Source organism: Agrilus planipennis, unplaced genomic scaffold (assembly GCF_000699045.2).
Source record: "Agrilus planipennis isolate EAB-ADULT unplaced genomic scaffold, Apla_2.0 scaffold272, whole genome shotgun sequence".
Classification (NCBI taxonomy): Eukaryota; Metazoa; Arthropoda; class Insecta; order Coleoptera; family Buprestidae; genus Agrilus; species Agrilus planipennis.
In genome coordinates this window covers 288,866-304,503 of record NW_020439208.1, presented here as the reverse complement: position 1 = coordinate 304,503, position 15,638 = coordinate 288,866, and the positions used below count along the sequence as shown (strand labels likewise).

The following is a 15,638-nucleotide window of genomic DNA, read 5'->3' as shown; positions in this document are numbered from 1 at the left end:
TTGGCGGTAAGAGATTTGCGGACAATGAAGAAGTAATCGAAGCTGTAAATGGTTATTTTGAGGAGCTTGACGAATCAGTCTATAGAGATGGCATTAATAGACTGGAACACCGCTATGAGAAATGTATCAGCCTTGGAGGAGATTATGTTGAGAAATAAAAAAAAAAAATTTTTAAAAACCTTGTTTTTCTTGGTCAGGCCGGAAACTTATCAATCCACCCTCGTAATAAGAAACTTTTGTTACGATTTTTTGGAATCTTCATCAACTAGCGCAGATTATTAAATTTAATTGATGCAAGTGAAAATTTGTTGAAAAAGTATATTTATGATTGCCCTATCTCTCGGTGAAAAAAAAAACTAGACTTCTTGTTGTAACTTGTGATGGTTTGTACACAGGTTGCTTACAATGTATACGTATTTCTACATGAGCACTTACCTAAAGTTCCACAAATATTAACTAAGACTAGAAAACCAGTTAAGCAGACGTAACATTTCATTTTGGTATCTGAAAAAAAAAAGAAGTTTCATATTAATAATAGCGATTGTTTGCCATAAAAGGATTTGACGTTACATCTAAAGGTTCGCGCACATTATCGGAATCGGACGGACGACACGAAATGGAAGAATATAAACTATGCACACACATGTGTTGTAATATATCTTAAAAAAATGATACGATGAACTGATCTATTTTGTTCAAAATTTATTGAATGCATTAGAAATTAAGAATTAATAATTCTTTGCTATACAACTTTATCTGTTACCCCTAGACCCCTAACTCTCATGATTTCAGCAATATCCTGTCTCCATCTTCTTGGAAAGGTGCTACGTTTTCTTTTTCCCGGTGAAATCAATTGAAAAATTATTATTGGCCATCTATCTTAGTTTATTCTCTGTAAGTGACCGCACCATGATAGTTATTTCCTTTCTATTGTGTCTAGGATCTTTCCTTCAACTTTCATTATTTCTCTAATTCTGTCAATTCTTACGTGGTTCACCTTTGAGATTCCACAATTTCTTCTTCAGTTTGTGATGTCCTACGTCAAAACATCATCATGCGTTCAGTCTTCTTGTAATTGCTTGTCAACCCCATCACTCATATTCTTCTTCCAGCTTCCTCAACATGTGGCTGGAGTCATCTTTGTCGTCAGCTATCAGAACCTGATCATCACAAACGGTAGCGTTACTTTACCAATGAGGAACCCCATTCCGTGACATTTGCATTTCCATTTTCTTGGGACTTCTAGATAAATCTTAAATAGAGCGGATGCTGGGGTCTTAGTTGTTAAATGACTATGAATTCTTCACTGATTTTATTGTCCTTTTACAATAGCATGTGTAGTAAGTTATTCCTTATCATTATAGGGTCAGTCCTAAGATTGGTTGGACACGCATCTCCACTATTTCCTATCGTGAGCTAATATTCGCATTTCCCCAAAACTAGAACAACCCATTTCTTTAACTATTTGCGAATAGTAATCTAATCTTAGTCTACCTCTCCTCCTTTCAACTCCAGTTTCTGCCTCTAATATGTCTCTGACTGGACCTTTATGCCTGAGAAGCTGTCCTACCAAGTTATTAAAGAATTTTTCACATGAGCCTGTGAATTTTTACTGTTGCAATTATAATATGTTCTCTACATATCTATAAGACATACCGTGAAGGTACTATAATTATGTTTTCTTATTTTGTAAAAAACGCTGAAACCAAATATATGCATTTATGTACGGTTCGTTCAGCTGGGAAACCGCCCAAGGCGAATTGATTTTGAGCTTGTACTTCTTACTATGTACAGAATCGTCTTCGACCATAGTCATTTTGTTATTCAATTAATCGTTTCTTCTCAATATGGATAATAATTTATGCGAAGGAAGAGGTTCAGTACATAATTTGAAATTGTAATATCGTCAGGAATTCTACAGAGCCGTTATAATATTGTGTATGTTATTTACCTTTAAGTAAATTATTACCTTCACTTGGATATTGATAGATAAAGTTGTTCACGATGTTCTTAGTTCTTATAATATTGCAAATAACGTGTACCCCGCATTGGGTCTATGTGCTTCAAAATTCTAAAATATAGTGTCTTGCCAAGAGATGTAAATTAAAATTAAGATATGATAATTTTTCTAATAACAGTATCAATTTTATGACTCCATGAGCATGAAGTGCAAATCCCAAAATACATTAAATATTTTATCTCTATCTTTATAAATAATTTATGTCACGAAAATCCTAATAATATTAGAGTACATTTTCAATGAACAGGCAGACAAAGTTCATAATTTTATTATATGGTACGTATCTACCCGTAAATTGTACTTTTTTTTAAAATGCTGTGGCAGAATATAATTACGAGGAAAACCGTAGTGAAAGTGGATCGTCTGCAATTTTCAGCTTACAATTACTGGCATAACGGTACCTTCAATTCAGATATTTATAGAATTTTAAATTCTAGTTTAATCTCTGTAATGTGCCCAGCAGTCCTGTCAGCTTAAATATTTATAGAATTATATCGTTTACATTTTCTGCTTTCGTTTCAAAGGCTTTTAATATATCTGCACTAGTATAGCATTTCCATTTTGATCAGGGCGTTTACCCATATCAACCTAACCAAGTCTTTGGTTCAAGACCATTATCTCTGCTAAATGTTAACGAGGGACCGGGTTGTCTTTAATAAAAAGAAGTCACTTCTATGCTCGCAAATTATTACTTTAGAAATTCGAAAAAGATTGTTAAAGGCGTGTATGTTTGGAGCGCGGCGCTTTGCGGGTGCGAAGCCTTGACGGTGGGCGCGGCGGAAACGAAAAGGTTAGAAACGTTCAAAATGTGGTGTTACAGGCCAATGATAAGGATACCGTGGATAGGGAAGGTTAAAAATGAAGCGGTATTGGAAAAAATAGGAGAACAGAGGACTCTATGAAGGTCTACTCAGAGAAAGAGGAGTAGATGTAGACCTAGATTAGATTACTGTTCGCAAATAGTTAAGGAAGTAGGATGTTCTAGTTTTAGGGAAATGCGAAGATTAGCTCAGGATAGGAAGGACTGGAGGTGCTTATTCAACCAGTCTTAGGACTAAGGACCTTATAATAATGAAATGTTAATCAAAAAGTGGATGCATATTCATGTATGAATAATGTGGTGATTATTATCAGTTCAATATGGCGTTGCTATTACTTTTTTGATTGGTTCATACAGACTATGTCGATAAAATAAACGCAGTCTTTCAATAATTTTATAGTACACTACAAATTATTTTCGAAGACTACTGACAGGCGTGAACCAAATGCTTCAACTTGTCGATTGTTTCAACCTATGCGAATCTTTCCCGTTATCTAGTAGCTATGAGGTAACTTAGCCGTCAATTAAGTTTTTATTCGTGCAATTTTACATAGTTCGATGTTCGCACGGTATAATGTATACGCATAAATATCTTAATTAAAACGTGTAGCGTTGCAGACTGGTTTCGTAGAGATAGGTATGCATAGGTGCGTAGAAGACAGGTGTCCTATGAAGATTAACTCGGATCATAGGTATCCACGGCTTCAGTACCATTTACTGCTCAGTTGACTGGCACCAGTAAGCACGGTGGATAAATATCTTTTCGCATAGTGCTGGGGAATCGGCGATAGAACCAGTTTTACGCACCGTCTTAGAATCAGCATTTTACGTAGGAATATTAATTTTGTTTGCGGCGCTTTCTATCTTTGTACCCAGTTACGTGAGCAATCCTATTAGATCCAGATCAAGGAAGTGGTAATAATTTTATGCTTTAGCACAGCTTGCTCAGCTAAACTCGCTCCCAGCTTCGCATCTGCATAGGCAATAGTAATGGCAAATCTCAACCCGGTTGCGATGGAAAAAGATGCAATCACCTGCTGCTTCAGCAAACTACCGTGATGGTCTCAGTGTTATACTTGTTTTAATTATTATTATTAACCACGGTAGGTAAGGTTCCTACGGCAATATTGATATTTATCGGCATTGCTACTAATTTCTTTGCGCAATATGCATAATGTAGTTAATCAAGGATTTTTTGTTGTTTTAGTTGTATAGATACTTGGTCACTTGAACGACTCAGTGGGTGACGACGTTGTAGCATTTTTTCAGAGCAATTGTAGGAATTTTTAGTGATATTGTGTTTATTTCGTGATGCGAAAAGTTAATGATCATATGACATTTGACGTGGTTGAACAACTTAGGAGGGGCTAAAACGGTTAATTATGATGATGAATGATATGTATGTTAATTATTAATACGATCTCATTGTAAAGGACGCCGCTAAATTCTTACGGAAAATGACCCTCTGTCAAATTCCTTACGAAAGAATGCAACTTTAAGGGACCATATCTCAAAAACACTTAGCGCCCATTGGTACTTTTGATATACACATCGAGAATTACCAAAATCCGAAGTTTTAAAGAGTTTTAAATGAACGAAAGCAACTACAACATTAAAAAGCATCGTTAGATGTATGTATAGAGGCTGTTTCCGAACAGGGGTGGTCAACCCGAGGCCTGCATTATACATTTTTCCATCGTCCAAAATTGACCATCGTTTTACAAAATATACCTATTTATTTTACAATGGTCACTGACTTTCTGTATCTAAGAATTCAGATAATTCAGAATGGAAGGAGTAGCAGAGATATAAAACAAAAGCTAGAAAGGAGAAGGTAGCAGAAAAGTAGGAAAACAGGACGCTATGGAAGTCAATAAGAAATAAGCGAGATAGGTTGGTAGGAGGACACCTTCGCAGGCTTAAGGGGCTAGTTGGAGACATATTAGAAACAGAGAAAGGAATTAAGAGGTGCAAAAGTAGAACTACATAGATTAGATTATTATTCACAAATGGTTAAGGATGTGGGATGTTATTATTTTTGGGAAATGCGAAGATTAGATCAGGACAGTTCCTATGTTCATGATGATGATGGCAAAAATGACCAAAATAATGAAAACCAATATATCAAAAAATAGATTATTTGCGCAACAATATATTCAAAAATTAACTGTTGAAACTATAAAAAAAAATTAACTTTGATTTTAAAACAATTATCTTGTGAATATATGACGAATATTGCCTGTTTTATTAATGAGTTTACAGTTATGATTTCAAAAAATCTCTATAGTGCATGTAAATCTAATATGGAGGCATTTCATTTTACATGCAGCCCAAAATGGTCCTCAAGATCATTTGGGTTGACTACTCCTGGTCAAGAGGTTTAGATCATTGCTTAGCCATCGGTTAGATTCCTCGTTCATCCACCCTGGTCTAAGTTTTTTCCAACCACCACCACCTACTCATTCTCACGATTCTTAAAAGGAGTAGTCCAGAGGGGCTGCCTCCCACCAGCGTCAGTAATTGGTGGAAATAAAACACACAAAAGTTTTCAAGTTTTCCTTCAAGTTTTCTGTAAACAACTTGTGACAAACGACATGATTCATAACGAGTTGTGGGTGAGCCGTCTATCAATTCTTTTCGGTAATTAATAAATGACCAGAACCAACTAGTGAATTGAAGAAATATAAATTCTTAGGAAATACCACAAATGGCGCGGTAAACGCCATCTGTACTACTATGCTACAGTTTAAGATTACGTATGCTTCAATAAGATCCATTTAAATATATGGAAATCTACTTGCTGAAACGAATCCCATCGTAGCTAACCTCAACGTGATAGGCACGTTACCATAATCGAATAAAATTGTTATTAAAATTATTTATTATTCGATCATGGTAACGTGCCTATCACGTTGAGGTTAGCTACGTCGGGATTCGTTTCAGCAAGTAGATATCCATATCTTTAAATGGACCTTGTTGGAGCATACCTAATCCCAAAATGTAGCATCGTACTACAGATGGCGTTTACCGCGCCATTTGTGCTATTTCCTAAAACGCGCTGTTAAGACAGCAGGTAAAAGTTGGTCTGTGTTCTGTCGGAGCTGTCTGCGACGCGCTGATGAGATCCAAAAAGATCGAAATCGCGATCCGCGTCTGGCAGTTTCGACAGAATACAGACCACTTCGAATTATTTTATAAATTCTTAGTTTTGATAGTTTACATCATTTTGTTCGGTAAATGAACGTGATTAACTGTTCAATTGGAAAGCGTTGTTTTACGAGAGTTTTCTGCTATGAGAAGTTTCTTGCGGCAATCGTAAAATAGCATGAACCAATCGATGACGTGAAGAGATTCGTGCCATTTGTTTGCATGTATGTTCACCGACCTCTCCGCTTGGAGTCAATACGTGTTTATGCATGTCAGTATGTGTGTCACAGATGCAATCGTATTTTGCATCCGATCGCTCGAATAGGATTCGTGCCAAAATAAACTTGAAGCCATTCTGTAAATGGTTATCTCTTCCGAGCGTTTTCCTTTAATTGACAGGATGAAAAACACAACCATTCTAATATTGGATGAATGTGCATTGTCTCGTTCTATTTTGAATATTTTACAACCGGTTATCAACGTACTTACGCAGTTAAATATAGCCATACAGAGTACAAAGGGTTGTTAAACGTTCTCGTTTCTGCTTTATTTTAACGAAAATATAGCGACATTTATGTTATGGATTGGGTTACGATAATTATTATGCATCATCTTCCATTTTTGTTAAATATGATAAAAAAATTTATTGCTGTGAATATTCCTGATATTCAGGTAACATGTTTCATTTTTATCCCATAAAAATCCATACTGAAAAAAAAATTAACTGATTTTCCTGTCAGATGCATTTAATTTTATTTAGGATCATTTGTATGAATTAATTTAATTTTATCAGTCTGCACCTTTGAAAGTCAGTATTTTGCTGAAATTGTCTGGTGTAGGTATCACAATTTCTAGCTTATTGGATCTCATCAGCACGCTATAGACAGTCCTGACGGAATACCCACTGCCTATAAACAACGTTATTGAATCTCAAGAAGTAGCAATTTTCTACGGCTCACATTCACTATATGCTGTCTGTACTTATTAATTTTATTTGTTTTATTTACCACAACAGTGTGTGTAGTTACTTTTATCTTTGTGAATACGGCACGTACAATTGAAGACCCTGCTATTAATTAAGGATGTTTGGGAGGTACAATCGGAGACAAGAGTACGTAAAATTATAAATTCGTAATTAATTAGGTTTTGCAGCATATCATGAGGTAAATAAATACTATCTATACTAAAAAAAAGTATACCGTTTGAGAAAATTTGGAATTTGACCTAAAATTTTGAATAAAATAAGAAATAACGAATAACATGGAAAATTTTTAACTGACTTTTGGCAGTGAATATAACTTGATTTCAACTTCGAAACAAAAAAATATTTAGTTTCAATCTCTATTAATAATGAGCGTAAAACTTTTTAATATGTTTAAATAATAATTAAAACTTTAAAATTGCATTTATTTCAGACAATTATAAATATTATCATTATATTATCAAGTAAAAACGAGATTTTCAGCTAATTTTTCATTTTTTTCTCGATAACCATTTAGTGAATTTGAATAACCTTACGCTAAAGTGATTCTCCAGAGTTCAAGTTACTTATTATAAAAGTTTGAAATTTCTGGTAGCTTTTTTTCTGTTAATAAAAATAAATTTAATCTGTTCGGTTAACGAATCTCCATAAAATGACGTGTAAAATTACAATTTTTTAAAATTTCAATAACTTTTTAACGGTTTAGTGAATCGATTTGTAATTTCTACAGGATTTTAGAATTGAATGAGGAATGTTCTTCCAAATTTTTATTTGTCTCGTAGCATTTTGACATACCTCCCAAACATCCTTAACAAGCTCTTTTGTATCTTTTGTACTCATTTACCTATAAGATCTTCCAGATATTCTTCTTCAACATTAAATTTAATTTCGTCGCTTAATTTTAATATTGTAGGATAGTAAATTTTTGCCTTTTTCGAGGAAACAAGTGCTTATTTTGTGCGTAATCTGGCTTGATGTACGGCCGTGCTTTTTTTTATAGCGCTATAATGCTTTCTCCACGCTAAAGAATAAGGTTGCAGGTATAAATTAACTATGTATGTATGTATTTAATACAGGATATCAGGATAGGCGACCTGCGACGCCTCGTTTTGAGTGACTGGGCAGCCACCATGCATGACATTGTCGGACATTCTTTGAATCTCTTATTTGCATGACCGTATTGCGAAAGAAATCGTCACCGTTTTTTTTTTTAAATTATCTACCTGACGATTTCAAGAAGAGACGTTACATTTAATGAGATGTAAAAAACAGCAGTTTAACTTGACGCTGGTTTTAATTGATGTTGAATCAGTAAGGAAGATGTAGCTTTTATGGAAGTATGTTAATCCACAAAATATGATCAATAAAGAAATCCTTTTTTAATGCGTTAAAAAGAGTATAGTTAAAATTAAATTATTATACAGTAGAATGCTCTTATAATGACATCGAAGGGAAATAACAAACACGTCATACTAAGCGGGCGTCATACAAAGCATAGTCTTAAAAAATAAACAACCTTCTATTTTGGTTAGTTATTTAGTTTAATAGAGAGAAAAACTACAAATTCTATATATTTATTAACAGAAAAAGAAAAAGAACGATAAATTGTAATATCAATATACATAAGAAGGGTCAGAAAAATGAGCGAAAATGTTATTATTAATCATTTGGGTCACTATAGCCGGATATGATTTCTTGAGAACCAGTCATAATAAACGATATGTCATTTTAAACGCAGTCATTACATCCAAACTTTCCTATGGAGAGTTTTATATGAAAACCAAACTTAACACTGCAATTACTTCATATTAAGCGGTTGGTCAATACAGGCGGAGTCATAATAAACGAATTCCACTGTATTAGAAAATTGTCATGCATACTTTCAAAATTAGTAGGTATAGGTAGTTGTTTATTTTCCTAACATAACTGAGGTATCTGTAGTTTAATTACAATTTTTTCGCCATAAGATAGCCGCGAAAACGCATTCATGCATTGCATTTTGTAACAAAAGTAATCTGTTACTAATCCGCTGTAGGTCATGAGCGAACTAGAACACTTATGTGACATTCCAGGTGGTCAAACTACTGATTCTACTGCCAAAAAATATAATTCGATTTTGTAAAGAACTAAACGGATTTTGAAAAGAACTAAATGCTTAATAGTAATTTTTGATTTTGCAATGACGATTCATATATGTGGTGCCTTTGAAAATGTAATTTGGGTCACATTTGTATCATGATTTAGAAGAGTAAGGAACTCTGTTGAATAACAAAAGATTTTTTTTGGAGCGTTTCAACTTCTGTCTTTGTTATTTAATCCTGAAATATTAAACGTGACCCGTGTACATTGGTGGTGTTTTTACTTCACCCCTTTCGTTTACTTTTGTGTTCGGGTTAAAAAAAAGCTGATTTGGCATGACGTTTTTCACAACCAGGTACATTTCCTGCTTCAAAGTAAATCCTAATTTTATATAAATACAAATTCTACATATGTGACGATCACATTATGTAGAAAGTCATTTACAATAACAACATATTTTTGGATTATTAATCGTAAATATACATCTTTTTAATTTTTGCAAATATTCAAATTGCTGAAAGTTGCTTAACCAAACAAACAAAGGCAAGATGGTAGAAAACGTCAAGATCCAATGTTTCATCCCTAATTACATTAACATTATCAGACCAGCTCTGACGTTGATGGAAGATGATCTCTTCTTTTTGAAATTATTTCTTTTATTATGCAGGCAGAGTCTGGAACATGTATCGTGTAATGTGAGCATCAGGCAACGTTACACGATGTAAATCCAGAATCCTAATATCCACAGAAATCTATCAAACTGTATGACCTTTGAGATTTTAATATTTCTTGCTTCTGCCTGTCGTATTTATTTCGGATATAAACAAAAGAATGCTGGTAACGTTGGGTGTTGTTTGGTAAACTTTAGCATCATTTTTTCCTTTTTTTCAAGTATTTTGACCTTTTTGACCATAAACCGTTATGTAGGTAGATTTACTGCTTCTTCGATCCAACTGTTCAAATTTTTTGAGTCATTAGAAAAGTGCCGTAAGTAAGTTATTTCAACTCTTCAACCTGCAGGTCTGTTTTCAACTAGCTATCAATTACACCTAAAAGACAGCATTGTATTGACCGATTTTATATTATTTGACGTGAAATATTATTGGAAACCAACGTGGTATTTGATTTTGACTTTGATTTGTTCATCTACCTATCATCCACTATAGTTTATGTGACCAACCGCTTCATCATCATCATCATCATCGTCAGTCCTAAGACTGATTGGACACGCACCTCTACTCCTTCCTGTTCTGATCTAATCTTTGCATTTAACTAGAACTAAACATCCCACATCCTTGACTATTTGCCAACAGTAATCTAATCTACGTCTACTTGTACTCCTCTTAACTCCTGTTTCTGCCTCTAATATATCTCTGACTAGACCTTCATGCCTGAGAAGTTGTCCTACCAACCTACTTCGCCTATTTTTTTTTTTGGCTTCCATAGAGTCCTCCGTTCTCCTATTATTTCTAATACATCTTCATTTTTAACCGTCTTTATCCACAATATCCTCATCATTCGCCGATAACGCCACATTTCGAACGCTTCTAATCTTTTTTTTTTGCCGCGGCCACCCTCCATGTTTCGCACCTGTACAGCACCACGCTACAAACATACACCTTTGACAATCTTTTTCGAATTTTTAAATTAATCGTTCGTGAGCATAGAAGTGACCTCTTTTTATTGAAGTCTACTCGACCCTACTACTCCTTTCGTCCTGACTTATCTGACTTCCTAGATACCTAAAATCAGCCGCTTCTTCTAATCATTCGTCTCCTATCTTTATATCCGCTCTTTAACTACTTTTTCTTCCTTTGCATACCAGTATTTTTCTTTTACTTGACCATCCGCTTATAATTCGACAAATAAATCTGATTGCTGTGATGAGAATAGAAAGGTTTATACCTTTCGTATTTCACTGGCCCTTTTACAAAAACGTATTTCGTTCGTTTGTACTGTCGAATTCACTAATTTATGCTATATTATGATTATTATCTTTTTGGCTTTAAAAATACATCTTGGATATAGCACTGATAAAGTGCAGCTTTATTACGCCAATGCATGACAAGACATATTGAGGTCTAGTTGCGACAGTTTCAAAACAAAGGACATTCATTCTTATAGTGACAAATATGTCACTAATAAATATCACAATAACCAAATCAGATCAGCGATATAAAGTTCTTATTTTCAAATTCTACGCATTGTTTCTTTTATATATATATCTATTTGTTTTTTATGACGTCAACGTCCGCTTAGTAGGTATGACCTGATTGCGGTTTCCTTTCGAAGTCATTGTAACTTCACTGGAGGTAGCATGAATGTAATTAAAAAGTGCACAAGACTGTTCCACTTGTTTCGAAAATTTTCAACTCGGTCTGAAGACAATTTAAACAATCTTAACAGGTTTTGAACGTTGGGTTATTATTGAAACACAATAAGTTCTTTCAGCACTTTTATGTCATTACGTGTCTAATTGCTTTCGGAAGTTTTCTTTAGAAGTATACTTTGTCGAGTCGAATGATAATCTCCTCGCAGTTCCTCTTACAATTACCTGTAATCATGCGAATTTAAGAACGTTGCTCCTGTATACGTATGTAATAAGTATACCGAATTTCATACCACAGCCGTAGCAAAAATGCTTCTACTTAATTGACCTCGACAAATTACAGAGGAAATATTTCTATGTTTTGTTTTGCACTGGATCTGCGCAACATAAATAATTGAATAGGTACCGACGTTATTAAGTCGTTGTTCTGATTGTGTTTTGCATTTGTAAAGTTACGATCGCCGCAGCTAAAGATTATTTCACAGTATGAAGTTAGCAGCGTACATGCATGTTAGTAAATACGTAAATGGTCGTAGTTGTTCGATAATCGCGCTGATTTCGTTACCCGGATAGTAGTGTTCTACTTCTACTTCCGCAATTGCGGAAGTTCCGCATACTTTTTTACATCCGCATCTGCATTTTTATAACGGAAACTTATCGGATCTTAACAAAATCTTATTTCTCATATTTCTAAAAAGCGATACATCGGAACATTTCATAGTGTACCCGCTCTCATAATAATTAAAACTAACGTTATTAATCTTTCGTCCAAGATAACGTAAAATATAAATAAGTATGAATACCGTTGTGAGTTTATTATCATTTTGCATTTACCATAACTGTGTTTAGTAGGCGCGTTACACTTACGGACATCGAGGTTAACGATAACTAATCCGATGCTCACGCATTGCTTTGGTTGGAATACAGTAAAGTTTACGCCATCTGATCTCAAGTCTTTCAATGAAATCTGCAATTCGGTAATTATTACTCGACGTCGGCTCGCGCGTGCTCACTCAACCCGAGAGTTATGCAGCTTCACTATACATATGTTGTACAAAAACTAGTTTATTGTTAAAAAATAACAACTAGGAACAGTATACGGTAAATGTTCAAAAATGTCCCACTTGAATTATTCGAAAAGGCTAGTCGTCATGTGCGGTCGTGCAATGTTATGAACGCTAGCTGTGTTATCTGTCGACGTAATACTAGAACTAAAGGATGTTGTCCGTATTTTTTATTTATGTCTAATCTAAAGAATTAGGAAATAATCATGGAAAAGCGCCCCTAAAGGCACACAGTAATGTACAGGCCTGACGCTGGAAGCTGGCGAAAATTTTAAAATGGCGTGGATGAGCGGTGGCAAAAGTAGGCAGTTTTAGGTATAACGATTGCAGCCCTCTTTCTTCAGTAACCCTACCAGGGGCGTAGATTAAATATTTAAAAATAGGGATCAGTGAGCAAGTAATAGACAGACAAACAGAAGAACTAATTGTTGATGTTGGTGACAGTGATAGAGACTTTCATGATGAGAGTGAATGTGAAAACTAACTATAAAACAAAAGCAATAGGTTTATTTTTTCTTTTTGGTAAGTTATGTTTCTACATTATTTTCTGGTACGCTACTGTCCTATCTGTATTAATACTATAATTTACGCCTACTGAAAGCCTATTTGTGTATCGCTTCCAAATGACTTACCCCAATAGGTCATAAATGGGCAAGTACCTGCGCGACCGCTCGCCAGCTTCCTTCGTCGGACCTGTACTTTATGAAGTGCTGATATCTAAAAATGCCCAAGGAAACTTGCAATTGCAACGCTGGTACCTAATGTTTACCATATAAATAAGGGAATTCTATTTTATATTATCATGCATATATATCTACTACGTTTTACGCATTTTCCATTACCATATTCACGGACGTCTGCTGAAGACCTGCGGCATCTGTCAGCTGAAAATGGAGAAGAAAAGCATAGAAAACAAGAAAATGGGAGTATCACGTCGCTGTCGTAACAAGTGTTATTTAATTCCGAGATCGTCTTTGCCATTTTCGGCATACAGCAAGGGAGATCACTGCATAATCGCATAGGTACATCTTAGAGTAGAGTTTATTGCTTGACCGTGGACTATGTGTGTATGTAGACAAGTTCTCATGAATAATTCATAAACAAAAATCTATTTGTTGCCACGTGAAGTTGAAATCCATAAAAGTAAAAGCACGGAGAGCACGGCGCATCCCACCACCACGCAAAGTACCGTTTGTACCATGATGCTTGTGATCTTAACACCAGATCTTGCGCAATTGGCTCCGGAATCACTGTTGCCAACCTACTACAGGAAAAAATCCCACGTACAGGTCCAAAAAATCCCATATTTTCTCTAAAAATCCCTCCAACTTATTACTATTATTATTTTTTAGTTCGTTAATTTAATCGTTTATTCGAAGAAAAAATATACAATATTTTTGTAAACATGGACAACTTTTCGTGTCGATAGTATAATACCGATAATTTTTTTGTATGTAGTTATCTCGTTTCCCAAAAATGCAGACAAAACCAGGCCTTGGGGGTTTAGATGTTTAGATGTTCGGATTTCGGAACAATACACCAATTCAAACATTTATTTTTATTAGTTTTAACATCTGTTTCTGATCTGTTGACTGGTCACTTTCAAGATGTTTGCTGAAGACCATACAATGATACGAAAACAATATACAATTCAAAAAAGTTCAAGACAATTTATCGTAGGGATTTGAGCAGGTACCTGCAGGCTGCACCACGTCTCCGTCGTATATCAACCATTTCATCGTACAGCATTATATGATTATAGCTGACAAAATTTTACGTTTACAATTAGAAAAATGAGCGCCTTCATAATATAATATCAGGTCAACAAAATCAAACAAAACCAACCAGAAAATGGCAAATTACAAAAAATCCCGCAAAAATAAGAAAAAATCCCTTTATCCCTCGAGAACGTCAAAAATCCCTCGAATTGGCAACACTGCCGGAATCACATGAGGTCTCGTGTTTATTCCCTCCCCGCCCCCTCCCGCTTATGCATTAGCATGGGCATTGTTCATAAATGTCTTTGCCCATTCGAAAATTATTCTTTCACCATGGAAATATCGTTGCTGTCGATATATTCATGTGCACAGGGTACCATTGCATTATGGAAATGATAAATGGAAACACACTGTGCGATCGTGTGTTGTCGCTTTATTTGCTGGTATGTATCCAGTTAGCTCAGCACGTTTCTTACGCAGACAAAAGGCTTGCTACGACTTATGATAAATGGCTACACGTTTGTGGTATCGCAATATGAAACATCCGAATTTTTTCAAGCGAATATGATAAGTTAGAATGTTAATAATGCGTACGAAAACGCCTTTGTTGGAGGATGATAAGTGAATTGATTTATTTGACGCAGCTATGAGTAGGTACATGAAAACTATAAAAGTTAGAGCAATACGTTATCTATAGAATTATAACCGTTATTTCATACGGTGGTAAAAAGTTGTATTGCTCACCTGCTACACGGGCGGCCTACGAAATCCTATTAAGTACCTAACATAATTGTTCGAAACTTGACCAAGGTACTGGTTGTACAATTAGCAGCACTTTTTATTTAGCCCATAGGGTTTTTTGCTAAGGGAACGTATCCATGGTACGTGACCCGTTCGGGGGAGGAGCGGGTCTCCAAAAATACTACGCTTGGTCACAGTTTCGGGGCGAGAATCGACGCCATATTGTTAATTAGTCGAATCGAAATGTACTGGCCAGTGCGTTGACGTCAAATTGACGCCATATTGAGAACAGTGTTTGTGCTCGTTTACAACAATTTTGCTCCAAAAGTTATTAAAGTTTCTTACAATAAAAAATTCCTCAAAATCTGATGCACAATTGCTCAAAGTCTGATACTCACATGCCCGTTTGATATACTACTACGTCACACTTGTCTCACCAGTACAATATGGTGGCACACCAGTTCAATATGACGTCGATTCATGACGTCATCAGCATTGGTCATTATGCTGGGTTATATTTTGAAACACACTCTCAATATCGTCTAGAGAAACCTCGCGCTTTTTTGACCTATATTCAAAACTTTTTGTTTACAAGAAGTGATTTAAAGCCAGAGGGGGGGAAGGGGTCCTTACATATACTAGGAATAGTCACTGAGAGCGGGAGGAGACAAAAAAATTATAAAAATGGGTCACGTGGTATATGGGTATGTTCCTTTAAATGTGTTTCAGACTAAAAAA

The 15,638-nt window shown here is 35.2% G+C and overlaps 1 protein-coding gene across 1 annotated transcript in view; it reads right to left on the bottom strand.

The window, feature by feature from the left end:
* LOC108741704 overlaps positions 1-15,638 on the bottom strand; it is a 115,643-nt gene that overhangs the window by 16,614 nt on the left and 83,391 nt on the right. Inside the window, exon 3 of the mRNA XM_018476596.1 lies at positions 436-504. Within this exon, the coding sequence (XP_018332098.1) occupies positions 436-496 (61 nt within the window). The 5' untranslated portion in view covers positions 497-504. The remainder of the gene's footprint in view (positions 1-435; positions 505-15,638) is intronic.